General features: G+C 27.5%; 1 protein-coding gene across 1 annotated transcript in view; it reads left to right on the top strand.

Annotated features, from left to right (window-relative positions):
- Window positions 1-1,823: 1,823 nt before the first annotated feature.
- LOC122508306 (ras-related protein Rab-1A) overlaps window positions 1,824-26,023 on the top strand; it is a 63,567-nt gene continuing 39,367 nt past the window's right edge. The window contains exon 1 of the mRNA XM_043621582.1: window positions 1,824-2,070. Coding sequence (XP_043477517.1) covers window positions 2,048-2,070 — 23 coding nt within the window. The 5' untranslated portion in view covers window positions 1,824-2,047. The remainder of the gene's footprint in view (window positions 2,071-26,023) is intronic.

Raw genomic sequence — 26,023 nt, 5'->3', positions numbered from 1 at the left:
CCTCAATTATCTTAATTTATATTAATATTGACTAATTCCCAGCAAAAGTTTAAAATAATTTCTGTTATTTTATTTTCACCATGAACCACAAATCATACAGTACGAAAACCTACCACGTCAGTCATATCCCATGAGTGGGAGTGAGACAGACTTATGCGATTCCCATACTTTCCTATGACTGACGGATAGCTTTTCTTCCTGTATAGATCATATTCAGCTCAATTCCTCTAAAAACAACTCATTGGTCGACAGTTTACTCCACTATTCCACTGTTCTACTAATCTACCTACATGGGACTGCACTCTGAGACAGAAAAAGATAGAGATAGTCTGTCTTTTTCTATCTCACGTAAAGGGCCACGGAAAAGCGGATCGACTGGGTAAGTGTGGAATCAGCATCTAGACGGTTGCGGGAACTTCCATATCCCGCATTCGTCTCTCTTGTGCTTAGGCATTACGGATGCCTATGCAGGCAAGCAGGCCGAGCTGTGACCGTGCCATAAGGCCTACGCAGAATAGAATCTTTAACCGGAACCGCAATCGTAACCGTAAGCGTAAGAATGAGTTAGAGAAGGATAAACAATATACCTATCCTTCCTTAACTTATTCTTACGCTTACGATTGCGGTTCCGGTTAAAGATTCTATTCTGCGTAGGCCGGTTTACGCTTTATGTTCTGATGGGATTGTATACCATAATTTTACAATATCATTCTGTAACATTTATTTTTTTTACATTACAGTATTATTAGTTTTGTAAATTAATTAAAATATCTTTTAATAATATTCTGCTTGACACAAAGTAAAAAACATTTTTTTACCCTTTCGTGTCCCCGAGAAACCCACAGATCGAATTTTGTTAAAACTTGTTACTCAAGGGTTTTCGGGGTCGCTGATTACAAATCTGAAGGCAAATTTTCAAAATTCAAAATGTCGGATCCAATATGGTGGCTAGTTTTTTAAAATTGCTCAAATTTACATCAAACTTGTTAAAGGCCAACGCAGAATAGAATCTTTAACCGGAACCGCAGTCGAAACCGTAAGCGTAAGAATGAGTTAAAGAAGGATAGGTATATTGTTTATCGGTTTCGGTAAAAGATTCTATTCTGCTTAGGCCTTAAGGCTAACACAGTTAATGAATACGGTTACGGAAACAGGGCATGAGAAAGAAAAGGACACAGACAGCTTCTGTCATTTTCTTTTGCATGCCCTGTTCCCGTATCCGTATTCATTTCTAAGGGTGGAGTCCCATGACAGCGTTTTGCGTTGCGTCGTAATGGGAGAGAAAAAGTCGCAAATATACGTTTGCTGCATTCTCTCTTATTACAACGCAACGCAAAACGCTGTCATGGGACTCCACCCTAACTCTTGAGAGGTGGACTAGTGTAAAAGTTACACTTAAGGCCAACGCAGAATAGATCTGTAACCGGAACCGCAATCGTAACCGTAAGCGTAAGAATGAGTTAGAGAAGGATAAACAATATACCTATCCTTCTTTAACTCATTCTTACGGTTACGCTTACGATTGCGGTTCCGGTTACAGATCTATTCTGCGTTGGCCTTTAGTGCAGGCAACGAAAACATACCTATATTATATCGGAAAAGAAAGTGTGAAAGCGATTTTTACTTTTTCGGTAAATTTTTTTTTTTACCGACCGTCGTATAAATAATGTACCTTAAAATAAAAAAAATTGATTTGATCTCCTTGTTGTTAGTGACATGTGATAGTACCTTAATACGTCTCTCGTTGAACGCGACACCTATCTTCTCTCTCTTTCTTATTCGCACTCTCTTATTTTGACGTTGCATAGGTAATCTATTAATGTAGAACGGTGGCTGTCATTCAAGAGTGAGTAGGTAGGATAGAATTTATGTCATTTTGGGAGGAGGTGACGTGACCGCCATTGTTTCGATTCTTTTCTTTTACATCTTGGAACGTGGCCTTAATAATTTACGTTTTTTAAGGAAGTTATAATCATTATCTTTAATTACAGAAAGAACTTTAAAGAAATCTTACGACCCCTTGAGATTGCTGCATTTTTGTAATAGTATGTCAACAATGAACCCAGAATAGTAAGTAAATATTGCTCTTTACTTTCAAATTCAATACATTTTTTTAAAATTGTCTATCTTATTTTTAAACAATAAAATTTTCATTACTGTCAGTTTGTTTTTCACGAAAAAGTAGGACCTAATAACAATATGTGCATTTAATGGCGTTACATGACGCAAAATGCAGACAAAAGCGCAATTGACTGCCATATAAAGTGATTGAAATTAGTAGATAGAATTTTTTGTTTTATTTTTTGATAAAATTAATGTTATTCTTCTCAGTTCAGTTCGTTTTAAAAAATTAAATGTAACGCCTATTTTTTACTTGAATTTCAATGTTTTTTTTCTTTAATAGATTCAATGAACTTTAATCATTGTCAATTTGCCACTTTCTGTTGTGTTTTCATGTGTATAACTTTTAGTGCAGATGCGAACTTAATGTCAAGTGACTGTTGACTCATCAAAAGATTAATAACGACTATTTCTTTTCTATCTTTTAATATTTTTGGTTTTAAAAGTCATAAATTTTATTTTATTCGATACTTTCGATTTTTCATTGTTTGTCTACAAAACTAAAAATTTACTTTTCACTCAAGTGTCAAAAAAAATAGGTATTTAATTTTTCTAAAAAAAGTTAATTTTCACAAATAAAAATTATTCTTTTTAACGAAATTTTTTTTAACTATTAGAGGAAAAAGGCCAAATTATCTTTATTGCTTATCGACAGTGGAAAAAAGTGCATATTATGTGAGAAAGTTCTTTTCGATTGAAAATACCTGTATAAAAATTCTGTGTATGTTCTTGCATAACATTCCGTTCAAGAACTTAATCAAGGTCGTAATTATGAATAGCACTAGTTTTAAAGAATAGCTTCCTATTCAAAGAAAATAAATAATCATTTTCCACTTATAATTAAAAGTTCTGCTTTGAACGAATAAGAGAAGAAAAAAAAAGATTTTTATTCTTTATCTGCTGGAGAATTTAAAATAAATATTTTCTTTTCTTTACGAGAAGATTTTTAATTTTTGCAAATGTAGTAGAAATAATGTAATTTTTTAAATAAAACTTTCTTAAATCTTAAAGATTTTACATTCTTAGTAATGAAGAAAATGATTCACTTAAAAAAATTCAATCACCAATCTTTGAAATATAGATAAATTTCTTTATTGCTCAATAGTTAACTATAGTTTATTTTTAAAAATAAATTTTCAATATAATGTTTAGTTTTCCAATAAATTGAATTTTATTTTTAAAATGAAATTAAATTAAAAAAATTTTATTCAACAGCATTTTTGTTAAAAAAATTCTTATTATATCCTTTATATCGGCTGAGTTTTTTTAACGTTGTTTTAAAAATATAATATACATCCAGGGTGTCAACGTTTAATGTAAATTTTTATTATTGTCCGCAATTATAACGTTTAAATTATAATATGTATGGCAAAAGATGCCCGCCAGGACAAGGTTATGCCAAAGTTTGTGCAACAAATTATGCCAAAGGTTGTGCAACATCTCTTTGTGGTTTTAATATTTAATAATTAATACCATTTTGTTTAAATTGTTTATTTAATAATTTACATATATACACTACCGTCAGAAATTGTCGGTACCCAAGTAGAAATGTAATACTAGCATAGTACTGATCTTGTACTGACTGCCAGTATTGCAGTACTGACTCCAGTACTAAGTCAGTACTGGGAAAACCCTGGCTGGTAACGCTGTCCAGTACTGATTTTTACCGGCGGTCAGTATAAGCTCCTTATTTAATTATTAAAGCATGGGGAGTAATTTATTGAATACTAATAATTATTATTAGTATTAATTATTATTAATTAATTATTAGAATTCCTTTTATTAAAATAAGTTTTAAAAAAATATTTTTCTTATTTTTTCATTATTTATTTAAATCTTATTTATTTAAATTAATGACTAAATTATTATTATTACTGGTTATTAATTATTTAAACTTATACTTTATGTAACACTGTTAAGAATTATACACAAAACACTTAAAACTAAGACGGAAAAATATCGCACGCACGGGGGACCGAACCCTAGACCTCGAGGACGCAAGTCGAATACACATACCGCATAGCCACGCAAGCTCGGGAGTTATCTCGCATAAACTTCCTTTTGAATTGTGGGACCGATATATACAGTGCTTTAATAATAAATCCACTGCATATTATATTTATTTCAAGAAAAATTATTATACATATATCTTTATATACATTTTATCAAGTCATTATGTAGTAATTAATAGATACATCATAATAATATGGTAAAAATTATTAATATAATTATTTATAAATTATTTATAATCTAATTATTTATTAAAATAATAATAAAAAAAAATTTATTTAAGAAAAATTTTTGTTAAATAAATAAATAAAAATATATATACAGCTTTAAAAAATAAAATTTTTTTTATTATTAATAATACGTAATAATTCTAAAAATAATTAATTAATAATAATTTATTATTATATTATTAAAATATATCTATTAGTTAATAATAAATTAATAAAATGTTTGATATTATTGTTGATGAATAATGTTTTTACAAATCTTTGCAAATATTTTAATTGTTAATAAATCAAACGATGTTTAATGTTTAATTACATTATAACAAATTTTGATTGTTTTTTTAACTCCTTCGCAGTACTGATTTAGTGTTAAGCCAGTTTTCTGCCAGTACTGATTTTAGAACTTTTCTAACTCCGACATAGTACTGATTCGGTTTTGGAGTCAGTATACTCCCAGTACTGATCGGGTTCCGAAAGTCAGTACCGACGGTCAGTACTGAGTCAGTACCATGTCGGTGTTTAACTCCGTCCTAACTCCGGACATTTCTACTTGGGTACGAACGACGGGCGAGCTAAGAAAAGTTGCTGCCGAAATTAAATTAACATATTTTATTATTAAAAAATCATAGAAACTTGGTTCTTGGATTGTTTGAAAGTCTATTAAATTCTGCGTCGATTGTAATAGAAATAAATATTATTTAATATTTTTGAGAAATTTTATCACCTAAGAGATTTTTAAAAAAATTGATTAAATTTTCTATTTTCGTGCAATATGTTTGTGTGGCTGCTCAGTCTAGAGAGAAAAAATTAAAATTCCTGCAACATAATCATTGAAGGCTCAGCTTTTATTTAAGCCTTTAAAACTTAAAATCCGTTCAATAGTTTTTGAAATATCTAAAAAAATGTCCAAACATGTTTTTCGGAAATTTAGGCGGTGATACACACTTATTGCACTCTCGCTGCTCACCTGGTTCGTTGCTGCAGGGCCGAACAAGCGGCATATAGAGTGGGTTCTTACTTTGAACCCTTCTCAATGTTTTTTTAACTTTAGATTTAATATTCATTGAAAATTTCATAATTATCAATGTTAATAAATTATTAAATATATAAATAAGTTATCATATTCAAAACCTTCTTGTTCAAATAGTAGTTTACTTTGGTAAAAAAAGTTTATTTTTTATGTTTTGTTTTACATACAATTTTACAGATTCATTTCTTCTAATTTTATTAACAATTTCTTCATATGAACATTATTTCTATTAATTAATGACTACATATTATAGCTCTTCAGCTTTTACATTGCTGTTTTTATTAAAATGGCAATTGAATAGACAATCACATTATACTTATTTATTTTAAAAAAATTGAATAATATATAAATAAATAATAAGAAATAGTAAATTAACCAAAATAATTTTGTATTTATTTCTTAACTCTTACTTGAATTTCTTTTAATTTACTATTGTATTTAACATTAAAAAATGGAGATGTAAGAACCTATACTATATGCCGTTTGTTCGGCCCTGCAGCAATGTGCAGCGAAAGTGCAATAAGTGTGTATCACCGCCTAAATTTTAAAAAAACATGCTTGGACATTTTTTTAGATATTTCAAAAACTGTTGAACGGATTTTAAGTTTTAAAGGCTTAAATAAAAGCTGAGCCTTCAATGATTATGTTGCAGGAGTTTTAATTTTTTCTCTCAATTTTTCTAGACTGTGCAGCCACACAAACATATTGCACAAAAGTAGAAAATTTGATCAATTGTTTTTTAAAATCTCTTAGGTGATAAAATTGTTCAAAAATATTAAATAATATTTATTTATATATCAATCGACGCAGAATTTAATAGGCTTTCAAACAATCCAAGAACCAAGTTTCTATCATTTTTCAATAATAAAATATGTTAATTTAATTTTGGCAGCAACTTTTCTTAGCTCGCTCGTCGTTCGTACCGACGGTAGTATATATATATATATATTTGAGAAATTTGAGAAATGTCTAAAATTTCTAGGTAAAACTCGAATTTCCTGGCTACTTTTAGGTATTTAAGACATATTTGAGCTTTCTATCACGTCGCGTTCTTTTTTATAGTGCATAGTTATAGTGTATAGTATAGTTCTTTTTTTATACTCGAATTTCCTGGCCACTTTTAGGTATTTCCCGATTTGCCTAGAAATTACCTAGAAATTTTAGGCATTTCTCAAATTGCCTAAGCATTTCGCGAAATACCTAGTCATTTCGCGAAATGCCCAAGTCGATTTAGGCAAAATGAAAAGTTGATCATTTGTAAGCTGCATACTAATGTAAACAGATTGTTTACAAAATTATTAGTCTATTACACTGTTCGACAAAATATTGCTACAAGAATACGTCTCAATTTTGAGACAAACGGGGTCAAAGTGTCAAAATATGCCATTTTTGGCACTTTTTGAAGCACTATAAAAAAGAACGCGACGTGATAGAAAGCTCAAATATGTCTTAAATAAGAGCTCGAACCCTCAACTTTAACATCCAAAAGCAAAAAACCATGTAGAAATAACTTAAAATTGTGGGGAACAACTTTTTATTAATTTACCCTATATGATCGCTAACTAAAATAATAGCTGATGGGCGCGCACGCGGTAAAAAGTTGTTCACCACAATTTTGAGTTATTTCTACATAGTTTTTTGTTTTTAGATGTTAAATTTGAGGATTCGAGCTCTCATTTAAGACATATTTGAGCTTTCTATCACGTCGCGTTCTTTTTTTTATAGTGCTTCAAAAAGTGCCAAAAATGGGATATTTTGACACTTTGACCCCGTTTTTCTCAAAATTGAGACGTGATGGGACAATTTAACTTACAGATTCGTAATCTACGGCAAAAATCCCGTAAGTCTGACATGCTGCAACAAATAACCAGCAAAAATATATGTTTACAATTAAGGTATCAATAAATTTTTCAATTTGCCTAAATCGACTTCGGCATTTCGCGAAATTCCTAGAAAATTTACGAAAATGCCTAGGCAATTCGGAAAATACCTAAAAATGTCCAGGAAATTCGAGTAATACCTAAGATTTTAGGTATTTCCCGATTTGCCTAGGCATTTCGCAAAATGCCTGGACTTCGGGTTTTACCGGTAACATGTATACAGTACGAAAACCTATCACGTCAGTCATGTCCCATGAGTGGGAGTGAGACAGACTTATGCGATTCCCATACTTTCCTATGACTGACGGATAGCTTTTCTTACTGTATATAATATATACTATATAATATAATATAATAATACAGTACCGTCCGCAATTGTCAGTCCACCCATTTTTAAAGGAATGACAAAAATTTTTTAACATAAAATTCATGTAAACTAAAATTTTTTTTGGTTTATATTTTGAAAGACGATAAAATTTTGAAAAGAATAAGACCTTACAGAAGTCATTTGGCCAAAATTTGTAGAAGATATTCCTAAAAATCGTCATTTTCAATGTTTTACAAAAATTTAAATAACTTCTAAAATAATGAACGCTTTTTAATAATCTTAGGCTTATTTTAAAGGTCTTTTTCTACGGAATAATAATTACTTATAGGCATTAACCTGTCATTTTTAACTTGGAATAAGCATGACGTCAAAATTAGACAAAAAAATTGGAAAAATTTGAAATCAATTTTTTGTACTAAAAACTATTCTAGAACATATATAAAACATGATATGGTGTAGATTTTTCAAGAAAATTTAATAAAAATATATGTTTGAATTTCAAAAATTATTTTTCTCTTAATAATATTATTTCAAATTTTTTGAATTTTTTTGTCCAACTTTGACGTCATGCTTATTCCAAGAAAAAAATTACAGGTTAATGCCTATAAGTAATTCTTATTCTGTAGAAAATGGTCTTTAAAATAAGCCTAAGATTATTAAAAAGCGTTCATTATTTTAGAAGTTATTCAAATTTTTGTAAAACATTGAAAATGACGATTTTTAAGAATATCTTCTACAAATTTTGGCCAAATGACTTCTGTAAGGTCTTATTCTTTTCAAAATTTTATCGTCTTTCAAAATATAAACCAAAAAAAATTTTACTTTTCATGAATTTTATGTTAAAAAATTTTTGTCATTCCTTTGAATATGGGTGGACTGACAATTTCGGACGGTACTGTATATAATATAATATATACTATATATATATATATATTTTACTTGAAAAAATTAATAATCTTCATAATCAGTTACAAAAAGCAAAAATTTTATTTGTCAGAATTTAGTTTAATACACTTGATATTATCAAGTTAAGAAAGTATTCAGGCTACTTTTAAAAAAATCGATTTTCGATAAATTTTCTTCAAATTTTGAGGAAATGTTTAAATGTTTTTTTAAATGTTGTAAAAATTTGAGGACCCTTTGCCATATCAAAAAACGAGATATTGTGGTTGACATTTTTAGTTGTTAACATAATCGCATTTAGAAGTTGAAGTTTGAACTTGAGTAACTCAAAATTTAGAGTCGCAAAGGATTTCGAAATTTTTACCACATTTAATGCACACTTAAAGAAACATTTTTCTCAAAAAATGTGAAAAAAATTTATCGAAAATCGATTTTTTCAAGAGTAGCAGCTGGAGAACCTCCTTAAGAAAGACATCGATAATATAATTATTATTTGAAATGTTTCTATAATAATTTATACATAAAGTATAATTTTGTTCAATGTGAGTTAATAAAAATAAAAATGTTCAATTTTATGTAACAAATATTTATTTTAATTTATAAATATGTATTCTATTTAATTATTTTTATAAAGTTTTACAAATATTACGATTAATTTTACCGTACCATTTTAGTTTTAAATTGTCCGGGAAAAACCGGGAATTTTATATTGCTATTAAAGTACTAGATCTGGTGTAACACCAGAATTAATTACTCTAGAATTCAATATGAGATAAAAATGTTTAAACATTTTTGACCCCTTAAAAGTACCCCTAAGATATATTACTGCTCCGAAATAAATAGTTAATTTAAATGATTTATTAAATATTTTACAATTTTTGCATGTCATGTAATTATTTATAAATGTTCTCTGATGCTTTGAATATTGAACAAAATAATCGACAACCCTTAGAAAACCACCCTCAAAGTAAAATAACCAGTCCTTGACCGCGATACAAATTTTTCTACATTATTAAAAAATCTGTGGATTTTAAGAGGACTTTCTTGTCGAGGATTTCAAAAAAATCGATTTTTCCTTTTTCGCTTTAAAATATTCCTCAGTAACATAAAATTACTGTCCCAAAATATTTTTGAAGAACTATGCAAAAGAAAAAAAATTATAACAATTTTTGTGACCATCTTTTAATTCACTGTAATATGTTACAAAAACTTTAAACACCTTATTCTCGAAAACACATTTTTGAAAGCGGGGAGACATTTTTCTCGAAATCTACAGAACCAATTTTAATAAGCCAAAAAACATTCGATTCTTTATCTAAAAAACTAGACAACAAACCTCTAAAATTTCACATTTCTACTCCCTGTTATTTTCTACTAGAGTAAATCAACCCAAAAACACAGCATTTTTTTAATTTTTTGAGAAAAATGTGTATAAAAAATTTCAAAATATAAAAAAATTTGTTTTGATGTATTTTGCTAGAAAAGTCACTTATGAAGAGAATCGCGTTTGAATTTTTAATTTATGTAAAAGAGGTTGCCTGGAAACTGTCTCCCCGAATAAACGGTACCTTTTGGAAGACGCCACCTACAGCTGTGAAAGTGAACTAAGACATTTTTTTTATTCTCTTTTTGTAATATGTGACAATGTCCAAAAAGAATTTTTGCAATAACTATAATATATTTTTAACAATAAGAGTTGAAAAAAGTATGTTTTTTTACCAATTTTGTAACTGATTTATAACTGATTAATAAATGTAATAATCAACCCCTTGAAAACCACTTAAAAGTCGACTAACCACCCCTTAATGTTAAATATTCTTCTAAAAGGTTTAAAAAATATCTGTAAATTCTAAAAGCTTCAAAAATGTAAAAACGTATTTCTAAGCTACTCATTGAGAAAATTTTTGTCGAATAGTTGCGTTTGCAGAAGTACCGCATCGCTACTGAAGTTTTTTTACCATCTTATCAAAATTAATCCTACGATATTAAAGAAAGGTTTTCAATGTCGAAATCGCGTTCACACCTAGCTGTAAAAGTGGTTCTACAGAAGTGTTTGCATATGCATTTGTTTTATTTGATTCAAAGCAAATTCATACTCTGCATATGAATTTACGACAATTTACTTTGAATTTACTAATTTAAAGTAAACCTATATGCAGAAATGCATTTGTAAGCTTTTGTAGAAACATTTTACGAGTAGGTTGAATATCACATTTTATAAAAAAGTTAAATTTTGATTTAAAAAAATTTTAAAAATTTGTTTAAAACAATTTTTTGTTTATGTTAATACAATTTTTTGCAGAGAGGAGTAAATAAACAAAAAATTGTTAAACAAAATTTATTTTCAATTTTTTTATATCAAAACAAAGTTCCATAAAAATCGATATACTATATTTCGAAATATTAAAAATTTTATAAAATTAATATGAAAATTATTTTCAATTTTTTAAAAAATAATTTGGGGTTACGATAAACAAATAATTTTAGTACAGTCGCTCTGTCAAAAAAGTATTCATTTTTTGCCAGAATGGATACCTGACTGTTGACTGGATTCATTTATAGTGTGGGGTGGAGGAATAATTGTGTATACGTTTCCCACTAGAGATTTCTCAAGCTGCGCGTTATAAACATTTATAAAGTTAAGGAGGTTGTTTACAGGTATGCAGACCTTCAGAAAAAATATTGAATTGACTTTAAAGAATTTTTTAATATTATTGTTATTCGTATCTTCTGGAAGAACAAATATCAATTTTCAAGAAAAAAATGTTAAACTTACAAAAATTGTTTATTTAGTCATTTTGCATATGATCAAAGTTTTCTTCATATTAAAAGGTTAAACTTTTTCAAATCTGATTCGATTTAAGTCAATGATGGTTTATTTTCTTCAGAAAATGATTCTCTATAACTTGACCACTCAGATTTATAAACAAATACACCGTTTTGAAAATATGCTGATTTGTTTAAAAAAAGTGATTTAGTTTAAAAAAAAAATTTTAAACAAATAAGCATATTTTCAAAACGGTGTATTTGTTTATAAATCTGAGTGGTCAAGTCATAGAGAATCATTTTCTGAAGAAAATAGACCATCATTGACTTAAATCGAATCAGTTTTGAAAAAGTTTAACCTTTTAATATGAAGAAAACTTTGATCATATGCAAAATGACTAAATAAACAATTTTTGTAAGTTTCAAATTTTTTTCTTGAAAATTGATATTTGTTCTTCCAGAAGATACGAATAACAATAATATTAAAAAATTCTTTAATGTCAATTCAATATTTTTTCTGAAGGTCTGCATACCTGTAAACAACCTCCTTAAAGGTGCCAAGAAACAGTTTTTCGATGACCACTCCTTTCCATGACATTTTAGAATAAAAGATGTTATTGGAAGTTGTAAGCTCTGAAATACCTTTAAAGTGACGGGTCTTAAATTATTAAAATTAGTCTATTTGTTTACTTGCAAATTAATCAAAACCACGAAAAATGACACTTTCTTAATTGTTTAATAACTCGAATAAATGTTAACAAATTCTAATAATATTCTCCAAACATATCCCCCTATCGGGACCATTAAAAAATGTGCCAAAGCTAGATCCGATCGGATAAACAGATTATGAAAAATTGTATTTGTTTACTAAAAACATGGTTTTTTAAAATGGAATTTCTACATTTTTGTCTGGATGAAAATCAATTTTTGTGTCTTGTTCTCTTCATTAAATGCCAATCTATCAATCACAATTTGTGGTTACTTGAAGTTTTGAAAATAACTGGTTTTTGGAGTGGATAATATTTTTTATAAACTATTAAACACAGTAGCGACAAGTAGAATTAGACGTTTAGCTTAATTCCTAGGCATTAAGCTAAAAATGGTGGCAACTACACGGGAAAAAATCTTGTGCAAGCGCTGCCTACTGGCGGTCACGCGCAGCACAAAATTTCAAGCGACTCCTGTCTATAGTATTTGTGTAGCTGGTGACTGAGTCCGGGACTCATGCTACCCATGTAATACGCAAGCGCTGTGCCGGATCAGTGAACCTGCTGTCCACATGTTCTCGTGTGTGTTTTCGGTTTTTCGACTTTTGTATAATGTGCGTCATTCTTTTTGGTAAAAAATAATGGATAATTTCTTTAAAAAATACGATTTTTAACATCTCTACTCCATTTTTAAAGAAATGAATAATTTAAGTGAAGATCAGTTTAAATAATAAAAAATATAAGCAAAGATTTTTCTGTGTCAAAACATCTGATTTGTAAGCATAATGTTTCAATAAAGGATATTTTTTATTAATAAACTTTATTTTAACACAAAATAACTTTATTTACTTCCGAGGAAATGATCCTATTCTATATTTTAAGAGTGGTAATTTGGTAAATTCATCATTAAATTGAGAAATTGTTGTCTACTACTTAACTTTTTACAAATTATATTGACAAAGATCCGTATAAAAAATTATTTATTTGTCATACATGTAATGTTTATACAATTTCTAAAATGTAAAAAATAAATTTTATGAAATAAAGTTGAAAAATAAAATAATAAAATTACGAGTAATTGTGTAATTTATACACAAAATTATAAAATAGATATAAAAGTTTCTTAATAATTCGTAAATTTATTAATAAAAATTTTAGAAAATTACAAAAAATTGACTAGATAAAAAGCGATAAAAAACTTAAAATTATAAAGTTTTACTACTCTGAATTTTTATTCATTTATTTTAAAAATATTAATTTTAAAAAAAATAACCAAATAGACACAATTTACAAAAAAAGATATTAAAATACTATTTTTTCTAATAAATTTTAATTTAAATAATTATTTAAGTTATAAAGGTTTTTTGAAAACTACTCAAAAAACAATGTTATTACGTAAAATATTGTATATTATTATTTTGAATTTTTCATAAAATAGAAAATTTTCTTATAATAAAAATAAATTTAAAAATAAATTAATAAAAATTAATTTCTGTTTGACTAAATTATTTATTTATTTATTAATTTAATAATACTATAACTATATAAATATCCTGTACTTTGTACTATATTCAATGATCTACTGGTTAAATCATTATATTATTATATTTTTATTTGTTATATGTTCTTGGGCGCGTGCATTTTAGCTTTTCTTATACGAGTTGAGCATCAACTGAACATGCTGGAATAGACACGCGGTATCCAGAGCATGGGCAGCTCCTACCCACAAGCCTGAGTCGCAGTAGCACACAGTCTATAGATGACTGCTGCTCCGTGTGTAGCGCAGCGCTTGCGCATAATTTTTTTTTCCCTGTACTTTAATGACGCGTGAGAAACTCATATTTTTCTATTTGCCTGGATTAAATCAGGCAAATAGCCTAATGCCTAGGCATTTAGGAAATTGCCAAAAGTGCTCTCGGCAATTAGAACAATAAAAGAAGTCTGAAAAATTGAAAAGAAATTATTATTATATGCATTATACATTTTTTATATTATTATTATAATAACTTTTATTATTGATAAACGTAAAGAGAAACTAATTTTGATTTTCAATTTTCCTCAATATTAAAGTAAAATATAGTTTTTGAATATACTTACAGTACCGTCCGAAATTGTCAGTCCACCCATTTTCAAAGGAATGACAAAAATTTTTTAACATAAAATTCATAAAAAGTAAAATTTTTTTTGGTTTATATTTTGAAAGACGATAAAATTTTAAAAAGAATAAGACCTTACAGAAGTCATTTGGCCAAAATTTGTAGAAGATATTCTTAAAAATCGTCATTTTCAATGTTTTACAAAAATTTGAATAACTTCTAAAATAATGAACGCTTTTTAATAATCTTAGGCTTATTTTAAAGACCATTTTCTACAGAATAAGAATTACTTATAGGCATTAACCTGTAATTTTTAACTTGGAGTAAGCATGACGTCAAAGTTGGACAAAAAAATTCAAAAAATTTGAAATAATATTATTAAAAGAAAAATAATTTTTGAAACTCAAACATATATTTTTATTAAATTTTCTTGAAAAATCTACACCATATCATGTTTTATATATGTTCTAGAATAGTTTTTAGTACAAAAAATTGATTTCAAATTTTTCCAATTTTTTTGTCTAATTTTGACGTCATGCTTATTCCAAGTTAAAAATGACAGGTTAATGCTTATAAGTAATTCTTATTCCGTAGAAAAAGACCTTTAAAATAAGCCTAAGATTATTAAGAAGCGTTCATTATTTTAGAAGTTATTTAAATTTTTGTAAAACATTGAAAATGACGATTTTTAGGAATATCTTCTACAAATTTTGGCCAAATGACTTCTGTAAGGTCTTATTCTTTTCAAAATTTTATCGTCTTTCAAAATATAAACCAAAAAAAATTTTAGTTTTCATGAATTTTATGTTAAAAAATTTTTGTCATTCCTTTAAAAATGGGTGGACTGACAATTGCGGACGGTACTGTAATTCAATCTAAGACACAAATACTTATTTATAAACAAACTATGAAAGCTAATGCGAATTTAAGTTTATATTGAATTAATAATTAAACCTTCTAACCAAACTATTTCTTTATTTTGATAACTTTTGAAAAATAATTTCGTAAATTTTTAATTTTCATTTCATTATATATTGATAAATATTTAATTTTCACTTAATTTATTAATAAAAGTAATAATAATAGTAGTCAAAGATGTATATTTTGTCTTATTTTATTCGTCTGATACTTGTTTTTTACTTGTGTTTTGAATTAATCTCTGAAGAGGCTCTGCGTCGCGGAGCAAAAGCTCTCATTTATTATATTATTTTCATGATTAGACGAATAAAATATGACAAATTATACATCTTTGACTATTCGAAAATTAACACTGATCAACAACTTTTACATCTTATTATTATTAATAATAATATAAAAAATGTATAATGCATATAATAATAATTTCTTTTCAATTTTTCAGACTTCTTTTATTGTTCTAATTGCCGAGAGCACTTTTGTCAATTTCCTAAATGCCTAGGCATTAGGCTATTTGCCTGATTCAATCCAGGGAAATAAAAAAATATGAGTTTCTCACGCGTCATTAAGGTAGTTGCCACCATTTAGCTTAATGCCTAGGAATTAAGCTAATCGTTTAATTATTCTTATTGCCTGCGACATACACTACCGTCCATGAGTATCAGGATGCCTCTTTTTTCATGAGTGGAAAAATGCTTAAAACGTAGAAAATAAGAATGACAAAAATTTTTCGTATTTTTTTCCTGAAAGCTAATGAAATGATGAAAAGACTGATACCTGATTGAAGAATTTTCGTTGACTATTCTGTCAGATACAGAAAAAATACTGGATTCTGCATGCTTTTTGTAATTTTTTAATTTCTCGAAAACTAATTAACTTTTATTAGCGCTCTTGGTCTTGTTTTAATCTCTTTAATGTAGAATCTAAATTATTAACTGGTATTGTGAAATACATTTTTCAAAAAAAATTTGAAACCGTAAAAGTAGGATTAAAAAAATTCAAAAAATTATCATGAATATTAAAGTGTCAAAAAGGTCAATGTAAAATATTTTCATTTAATAGATATACTAAAATTCAAAAAAGCTTTTTAATTACTTAATTATTTAATTTTAAAAAAAAATTTTTTTCTTGAAAATGTGTCAATCTGTTTTTCAAAATTTTTTTATCCGACTTTCAGTTTCAAATTTTTTTGGGAAAAATTTATATCACAATACCATTAATTAATTTGGATTCTACATTGAATAGAGATTTAAACAAGACCAAGAACTTTAAAAAAGTGAATTAGTTTTCGAGAAATTAAAAAATTACGAAAAGCATGCAAAATCCAGTATTTTTTTCTGTATCTGACAGAATAGTCAACGAAAATTCTTCGATCAGGTGTCAGTCTTTTCATAATTTCATTAGCTTTTAGGAAAAAAATACGAAAAATTTTTGTCATTCTTATTTTCTACGTTTTAAGCATTTTTCCACTCATGAAAAAAGAAGGCATCCTGATACTCATGGACGGTAGTGTATAATTATGTTATAGTTAAAGTTCGAAATCCGTTAATGTGGAGATTAACTAGTTAATCTGCGGATTACCTAAGATTCACAGTTAAAGTGAGAAATTCGGACATTAACTAGGTAATGATAACATTAACGAGAATCAAACCGTTAAAGTGCGAAAAGTTGATTTCGTGAAATTCGAGACTCTGTCTATCAATTTAGAAAGAGACAAGGTAAGTAATTAATATGGTTCTATTAAAAATTTTCAATTGAACTTTAACTGTTGACAGTGCGAGACGTTTATTTAAAAATTAAGTGTTTTTAAGTATAATGTCAAAGGTATGTAATATTTAATATTCAAATTAAAATTTTTAATTTAATAATTTCTTTCTAATTTTAAATTAATTAAATAAATAATTTATTATGTTAAAATTTTATAATTAATAATTATTATATATATATATTATTCAAATTTTAAATTAATTAAATAAATAATTTATTATGTTAAAATAGTATAATTATTAATAATTATATTAATAATTATTATATAATTTTTTTTTAATTTTTGTAACTCCAAATGCTACCAGTCTTTATCTTGCAATAATATAAGTAATAAGTTTATTTTAAAAAAAGTAATAAAATTGAATAACAATTTGAACAATGATATTAATTATTATATTAATTATAATTATATAATAATAATTAATTATAATTAATACAGGCCTCGAACTAGGTCCGTAAATCCCGTAAAAGTCCGTAACTTTGCTTGAAGTCCGTAAAAGTCCGTTTTTTTGAAAAAAGGTTTTTAAATTCTCGTCAAAATTTTAGAGATAATTAAATTCTTCTCCGCAATATCAATTATTTTCAAAAATTTTAATAAAATTCTTGGAAAAATTTCAATTATTTTCAAAAATTTTCCCTAATTTAATTATTTTTAATATCTACTATTTTAATAAAATTTTGCAAAAGAATTCAAATTATTTGAAAATTGATAGATACAATTCTTTAAAAAAATTCAATTTTAAGAAACATATGTGACTGTCCACGAGAAAACAGGGCTTAGGCCCAAAAAATAAATTTTGAGTTTTTTATGGTAATCGACAGATTTTATGTTGCTTTTTCAAATGCAAAAGTCAAAAGTTAAAAATATCAATTATTTTCGACAATATATCGTTTTAAAGCTGGGTATGTCAAGCGTAGTTAACTTCAATCGTCGACTGTCCACGACAAAACACGGATTAGGTCCAAAAAATCAATTTGAGTTTTTTATGGTAATCGACAGATTTTATGTTGCTTTTTTAGATGCAAAAGTCAAAAGTTAAAAATAACTACTTTCGACAATATATCGTTTTAAAGATGGGTATTTCAAGCGTAGTTAACTTCAATCGTAGTACTTCAATCGCTCGCCCTGTGAAATTCACGTTTGGGAGCTAAGCCCTGTTTTCTCGTGGACAGTCACATATGTAAATATTCAATAAATTTTCAATAAATTGTTTTTTTTGTATTTAAATAATGAAATTCTCGTAGAATTTTCTTATAAAAATTGATTTATAAATGGATTTCAGTTAAAATTTTAGATTATAATTGAATATTAAAAGTATTAGAGCGTAAAGTTTTAGAAATAATTAAATTTTGAAAAGGTTTCAGATACAAATCTTTGAAAATTTGAATTTTTCATATTTTTAACTAACAATTCTGTGGAATTAATTTTTTTTTTTGAAAAAGTTTAATTGCTGATTTTTTTATATTATTTAAAGTTTTTATTTTCTAATATACATATTTAATTGAAGAATTTACAAATAATTGAAATTTCGTAAAATTGAATATTGTAAACAAATGGATTTGAAAATTGTCAAAGAACTTTTTCGAAAATTATTAAAAATAATCGATTTTCAGAAGAATTTTAGTTAAAAATTCTTGAAAATAATAATTGAATTGATAATGATTTTATCACTCTATCTTTAATTATTATAAAACATGAAGTAATCGATTGCTTATCGATATCTTCATGTTATTTAGTTATGAAAAAATCTAATTTATAGTTTTAAGAAAAATGTACTCTTATATATTTTTGTCAGTAATTGGTCCGTAAATGGTCCGTAATTTTTCATTTTTGGTCCGTAAAGTCCGTATTTTTAAATACTTTCACTGGTTCGAGCCCTGTTAATATATAATTATATAATAATAATTAATTATAATTAATATTAATTATTTAATATATTTAAGTAATAAGTTTATTTTTAGAAAAGTTCCAATATTGTACACTTGTTATTCAATAAATAATTTTACTCTGAAGCAATAATAATTCATGTTTTATTTCAGTTAAATCATTTTTTCGCTCTTTATCTAAAGTAAACTCGGTAATGTTCGCATTAACTAGTTCATCTGGACATTAACCAGTTAATGTTCGAAAAAAAATTTTCTTTCGAACTTTAACGGATTTGATCAGGTAATCTGCAGATTAACTAGTTAATGTGCACATTACCTGAATTTCGGACTTTAACTATAACATATATATGTTATAGTTAATGTGCACATTACCTGAATTTCGGACTTTAACTATAACATACACGGAAAAAAAAGTACGTGAAATTTTCATTGACTCGATACTTGACTTTTGGATACGACACAAAATACTGAAAACAGTCTTGTACTTTTGCATGAGAGTTTCAAAAGCAGTCAATGAAAATTTCTAGTACCTTGCTTGAGAATTTCATTGACTTTCAAAAAAATTGTAAAATAAAAAAAATAATTTCCACTTGTTCACACAGTTTTTCTGAAATTCATTCACATATTTGGATAATTAATTACACAAACAAAGAACAATTATTGTATCACTTTTCGACGTTCGTCAACACTTATGAACTAACCTATAACACACACATATATTCGCGTATAACTTAAATATAAACACACACTTAACACTTAAAAGTACGTATCGAATTGTTCTTATATACCACATGGTGAAATTTTTCACGACTTCTGAGACATTCTATTTCACTGAAAACTGATACTTACATAACATTCTGTTTTGTGAGAAACACAAAATAAAAAATATTTTTTTGAAAGTCAATTCTTGAAGACAAATATATATTAACACTATTTGTTTTTCATAAAATAATAGTACAGTACCGTCCGAAATTGTCAGTCCACCCATTTTCAAAGGAATGACAAAAATTTTTTAACATAAAATTCATGAAAAGTAAAATTTTTATTGGTTTATATTTTGAAAGACGATAAAATTTTGAAAAGAATAAGACCTTACAGAAGTCGTTTGGCCAAAATTTGTAGAAGATATTCTTAAAAATCGTCATTTTCAATGTTTTACAAAAATTTGAATAACTTCTAAAATAATGAACGCTTTTTAATAATCTTAGGCTTATTTTAAAGACCATTTTCTACAGAATAAGAATTACTTATAGGCATTAACCTGTAATTTTTAACTTGGAATAAGCATGACGTCAAAGTTGGACAAAAAAATTCAAAAAATTTGAAATAATATTATTAAAAGAAAAATAATTTTTGAAATTCAAACATATATTTTTATTAAAATTTCTTGAAAAATCTACACCATATCATGTTTTATATATGTTCTAGAATAGTTTTTAGTACAAAAAATTGATTTCAAATTTTTCCAATTTTTTTGTCTAATTTTGACTTCATGCTTATTCCAAGTTAAAAATGACAGGTTAATGCCTATAAGTAATTCTTATTCCGTAGAAAAAGACCTTTAAAATAAGCCTAAGATTATTAAAAAGCGTTCATTATTTTAGAAGTTATTTAAATTTTTGTAAAACATTGAAAATGACGATTTTTAGGAATATCTTCTACAAATTTTGGCCAAATGACTTCTGTAAGGTCTTATTCTTTTCAAAATTTTATCGTCTTTCAAAATATAAACCAAAAAAAATTTTAGTTTTCATGAATTTTATGTTAAAAAATTTTTGTCATTCCTTTAAAAATGGGTGGACTGACAATTGAAGACGGTACTGTATATTCACATCTGAAATTAACACAAATGGAAACAGACGATCAGCTGGCATTTACCTTGGGTAGAAACGCGCAACGCACACTGCGCATGCTCTACAGAATTTTCAAGCGCAGTCAACTAATCTTTCACGTACTTTATAAAACTGAACAAATGACTTTTCGTTAAAATTTAAAAAACACTGTTGCCCATACTAGTACTAGAATAACTCTAGGACTTTTCTATATTTTCTAATAAAAAGTATATGATACAGCCTTGTATTTTGTGTCCTATCCAAAAGCCAAGCACTTTCAAGGAAGGATTCACGTACTTTTTTTTTCCGTGTATATATTTTAGAGCTGTGCAAAATTCGAACCGAACCGAGTTTAGTTCGGTTTTGGGGCGCCGAAATGTCGAATGTCGAATATTCGACATCCGAACTGTACTAGTTCGAATGTCGAATATTCGACATTCGAACTAGGCTAACTCGAATTTCGGTTTTTCGACATTCGAACTGGGCTAGTTCGAATGTCGAATATTCGACATTCGAACTAGGCGAAAGAATTCGAACAGTTCGGTTCGAATTATTTTGCACAGCTCTAATATATATGTTTTTCTGCAAATGTTAATGAAATAAAAAGAAAGAGCATTAAAGGGGAGAGAGAAAATTATATTTAAAAATACCCCTGGGCCTTTGTTTATTCATATTTTTACCTGGTTCTTCGATAATTTATTAGTTATTTTATTCTTAAAAAAAAATTGAAAACCTTTCAACAAACGATTTGATAATGAAAAATCGATTGGAAATAGAGTTGACTATTTAAGTCGCTTACGTCGGTGAATTGAGGGATTCGGAAAGATGCGTTAGTCGCGCGTGACAGAATTCGCTTCTACACGGAGAGAAAAATCTAGCTTTAATAGTATGACACTACCTATACTAATTTCGCTTGACTATAGTCACGCTTCAAACGCATGAATTCATACCCAAAAACCATGGATCCACGCTTCACCATAGTTTTTCGGTATGTTTTCATGCGTTTGAAGCGTGACTATAGCCCATGCGAAATTAGTATAGGTAGTGTCATACTATTAAAGCTAGATTTTTCTCTCCGTGTAGAGTGGTGTTATAGTGATAAACAAATCCACCAAATATTTTTTCAAAATTTTGAAAATTACCAAAAACATGGCATTTTCAAAATTTTTGTCTTTTTTTTGAAAGTACTATAACTTTGGTTCTAATTAACTGATTTTGGATTTTAAAAAAAGGATTTCTTTGGTTTTAAGTATATTTTAAGTTAAAATTAATATAAAAAAAAAATTCAAAAAAAATTTTTTTTTTAAATTTTTAAAAATTAAAAATCCGTTTTTGAACAAACATCATCTTCGATTTTTTTCAAAATTTTACTAAATGTTAGGGCAAATGTGCTTTACATGTCCTGTAAGTTTCATCTTGGGATCTCAAAGGGATTCGGAGTAAAAAAATAAAACGTAACCACAAATTACGAACATATGGGGCAAAATTCCTCAACTGCCCAGGTAAAACAATGAATTTTCTCTAAACTTTGCTAAAATGTTACTATTATTAGTAGAAGTGTAAATATTAATTTTTTTTTAATTTGATAAAATATTTTTTGACTTATGGAGTTTCAAAATTTTGATTTTTTTTAAAATATATTTTTTTCGATTTAATATATTTATAAGTAAAATTAATCAAATTTAAAGTATGAATAGTGATTTTTAAAGGGGTTTTCACGGGCTATAAGCTGGTGACCTTTTTTCTATGAGCCATGTAAAAATCAGAGTGGGACCATGAGAATTTTTGATGAAAATAATAATTTATCATTATTTTACATAGAAAATGATGATTTATAATTAATTTCTTCAAACAGTTCGATGGTCCCACTCTGATTTTTACATGGCTCATATGAAATAAAGAAAGCTTTCGATTGGGATAGGTTACAAAAAAACCGATTTTGAGATACAGTAGAACTTGGTTAATCCGATTCTGTAGGGACCGCACTAAGAATGTGTCTGATGCGGGAAAACGTATTAGGTGGGATATAAAATGTATGTCTTTAATTGCAGGGACCACCATAAATGAGCGTCTTAAGCGGGAAATCGTATTAAACGGGATCGTATTAAACGGGATCGTATTAACCGGGTTCTACTGTATATTGAAATTAAGAATTTGACCTTGAATTTCAAGGTCAAATTGACAGAAAACAACATTTTTTCAACACCAACTTATAGCCCATGAAAACCCCTTTAAAAATAACTATTCATACTTTAAATTTGATTAATTTTACTTATAAATATATTAAATCGAAAAAAATATACACTGCAAGCCCGATCAGCGGTCACCCGATCAGTGGTCACTTGTTTACGTCGTTTGTTGATGGGGCGGGCGAGGGGCAAAGAGGGAGTCGAAAAGTTGTGGCAGTAGCGTATACATTAAAGACGCTCTGGCCCCTTAAAAAAAAATTCAGTAGTCAAGTAATGGTAGCCCATCATAAAACAGTTCGTACGGTCCTATATGTTTACGCCCGATCAGCGGTCGAGCACCCCCGGAGCTGACCGCTGATCGGGCTTGCAGTGTATTTTCAAAAAAATCAAAATTTTGAAACTCCATAAGTCAAAAAATATTTTATCAAATTAAAAAAAATTAATATTTACACTTCTACTAATAATAGTAACATTTTAGCAAAGTTTAGAGAAAATTCATTGTTTTACCTGGGCAGTTGAGGAATTTTGCCCCATATGTTCGTAATTTGTGGTTACGTTTTATTTTTTTACTCCGAATCCCTTTGAGATCCCAAGATGAAACTTACAGGACATGTAAAGCACATTTGCCCTAACATTTAGTAAAATTTTGAAAAAAATAGAAGATTATGTTTTTTCAAAAACGAATTTTTAATTTTTAAAAATTTAAAAAAAAAAATTTTTTGAATTTTTTTTTATATTAATTTTAACTTAAAATATACTTAAAACCAAAGAAATCCTTTTCTTAAAATCCAAAATCGGTTAATTAGAACCAGTTAGTTCACTAATAAATATAGTAAATTTTACAAAAATGATCCCTAGTTGTTTGAAAAATTTAAAAAAAAAATTTTTTTTAACAAATAAAAAATTTCAGATATTATTTATTAAAAATCGGCCTCGACGAATCGATGCGCAATTTAATTAGCTTTAATTAAAACAAAATTTTGTTAAATTTGGTTAAAAATTGCGGCCTCTAATTTGTTTTGTCCAAGGCCGTGTTTTTTGCCCCACAGACCGCGCCGCAATTTATTCTTTGATATCTCAAAAACAAAAAAAGGGCATTCTGAAAATTTACATGCTGATAGGAAAAAACCTCAGCTTTCGTTTGCAATAATTTATTTTCAAATAAAACTGACCGATTTTTGGGAAATTGAAAAAGAAATATTAATTATAAAAAATTTGGGTTAATTTTTAAAATATTAAAAAATAAAATTCACCATTGGAAAGAGGACGAAAAAACCTTTCAGAAACATATTCTACAAAATTTTTCCCATTAAAAGTATGTTCTGAAAAAATTCACAAAGTAGCCGGTGTTAGCAAAATTGGTCAAATTGACCCCCCTCTACCCCCTCAAAATTTTCGAAAAAATCAAAAATGTTTTCTGGGGCACATTTCTACTTGATAGAACAACAAATTCCCTGAGTTTCAATTTTTTTCAAGAAGTTGAAATTTCAACTTAGGACATTTCGCGTAAAATGCCTCATATACATTTATTCTTCCGCCTCATACTACATGAATCTACAGTCAAAAGTCAGGTGAGTATCAATTTTAGCACCTAAAAACACAGGGCGACTGGACTGTTTAGTTGATAATACCAAATAACTGCTTGTACCCTGTGTGAAAAATCAATTCTAAGTTTTTCACTATGGTGCGCAGTATAGTGGTAAGAGTTTCCTATTTGCAAATGAAAATCCAAGGTTTGATCCTTAGAGGAGGTAAGATTTTTCCAAGTAAAAAAATATTTAAACAGATATAAATTATATGCATAAATAGTAAATAAAGGTATATGTTTAGAAAGAGATAATTATAAGGTATAAGGTCAAATTTACGGAATTGCATGGTTTAACGTTGTAAATGTAAAGATTTTTAAATTACAAGCACACATTTTATTTTATTAAAGCTTTAGATAAACTCAGGTCAATTATTTTAATAATAAATGTTGTTAAAAAATTGAATATTTAATGTTTTTAAATGTTTTATTTGGAGTAAATTTTTAGCGTTTAGAAATAATATTATTGATAATAATATCTGCCATTCACATAAACATTTAAACTATTATTCTTCAATCTGTAAGTGTGCGATTAAAAATACTCAAAATTTAAAATTTTTCACGTTTCAACACAATGAGGTAAACATTGTTGTATATTATATTTATTTTTAAAAGCGCACAATTGTAAATAAATAAATAATAAATATAATAAACCAAATAACCCGTGTGGAAAAGTCATCTGGGCCCAAATTGACTCCCATTGGGTTTTCCCAAGTTCAAGGTGGGACACAATTGGGAAGCCCATCTTATCCCAATTCGGGTTATGACTTGTCTTGAAACTATTTTACCAACTTATACCCAATTTGGGAAATCTAGTTAGGTCCAATTTGGAAAATCTAACTTAACCCAATTTGAATAATCTTGTGAATTTCCATTAAAATGTCCAATAAATATTCAATTTATTGATAATTTAAATTTTTTTACTCACTTTTATCACTGTAAATAAAATAATAATAACTATTAACTTACTGGATTCATTACTGAATTAATTTGGATGAATTATTAGAAATCCATTTTTCGCGTTAAGGACGAGTAAATAAAAATTAAAAACGATTAATACCATAGGATCAATAAATACAATATATTACTTTTTATTTATACAATAGTAGGGGAGGCTAGGTGCAGTTGTTGCAATTTTGATAAAAACAGTTACTGTGATTAGAGTTTAACTCCAATTTGTTTGGTCAAACGATTAAATCAAAGGTATATTATCTAGTTTTAAAAGGCCATAATAATTGATTAGCTCTATATATCTATTATTTAATTAACTACAAGCATTTGAGTGACGGCGTGTAAATTGTAACAACTGCACATAGTGAATGTCGGTTGTTACAATACCAAGAATCATCTATAACATTTCTAAATTGAAGACAAATAATTTCTTATAACAACTTTTATTAATTATTCATAATTTTTGACTCAACGTAATAGTACGTGACAGTTCCATAGAGATGGCAGCATTAATATTGTTTCGAAATGAAAGAAACTTAAAAAAGTTTTTTTTTCATTAATTTTGCACCGAAAAAAATCTCGATGGTATTATTAACTATGACTCTATAGTTAATCTTAATCTAGTAAAAGTAATAAGGATTCCTAATCATTATGGTTAGGATCGCTAGGTTGATTCAACAAATTCAAGCCTGGCAAAAACAACCCTGCAAATCCTAGTCAAATTGACTAGGATTTTAGTAATTTTGCCTATTTCCATAATGCGCACGCGTCTGCTTCTGTTCTGACAGTGTTTACCTCTTTATATCTTTCGCGTCATTTATCGTGATTTCCT

Source organism: Leptopilina heterotoma, unplaced genomic scaffold (genome assembly GCF_015476425.1).
Source record: "Leptopilina heterotoma isolate Lh14 unplaced genomic scaffold, ASM1547642v1 Lhet_530, whole genome shotgun sequence".
NCBI lineage: Eukaryota > Metazoa > Arthropoda > Insecta > Hymenoptera > Figitidae > Leptopilina > Leptopilina heterotoma.
Note: the sequence above shows the minus strand (reverse complement) of the source record. Positions and strands in the feature narration are given on the sequence as shown.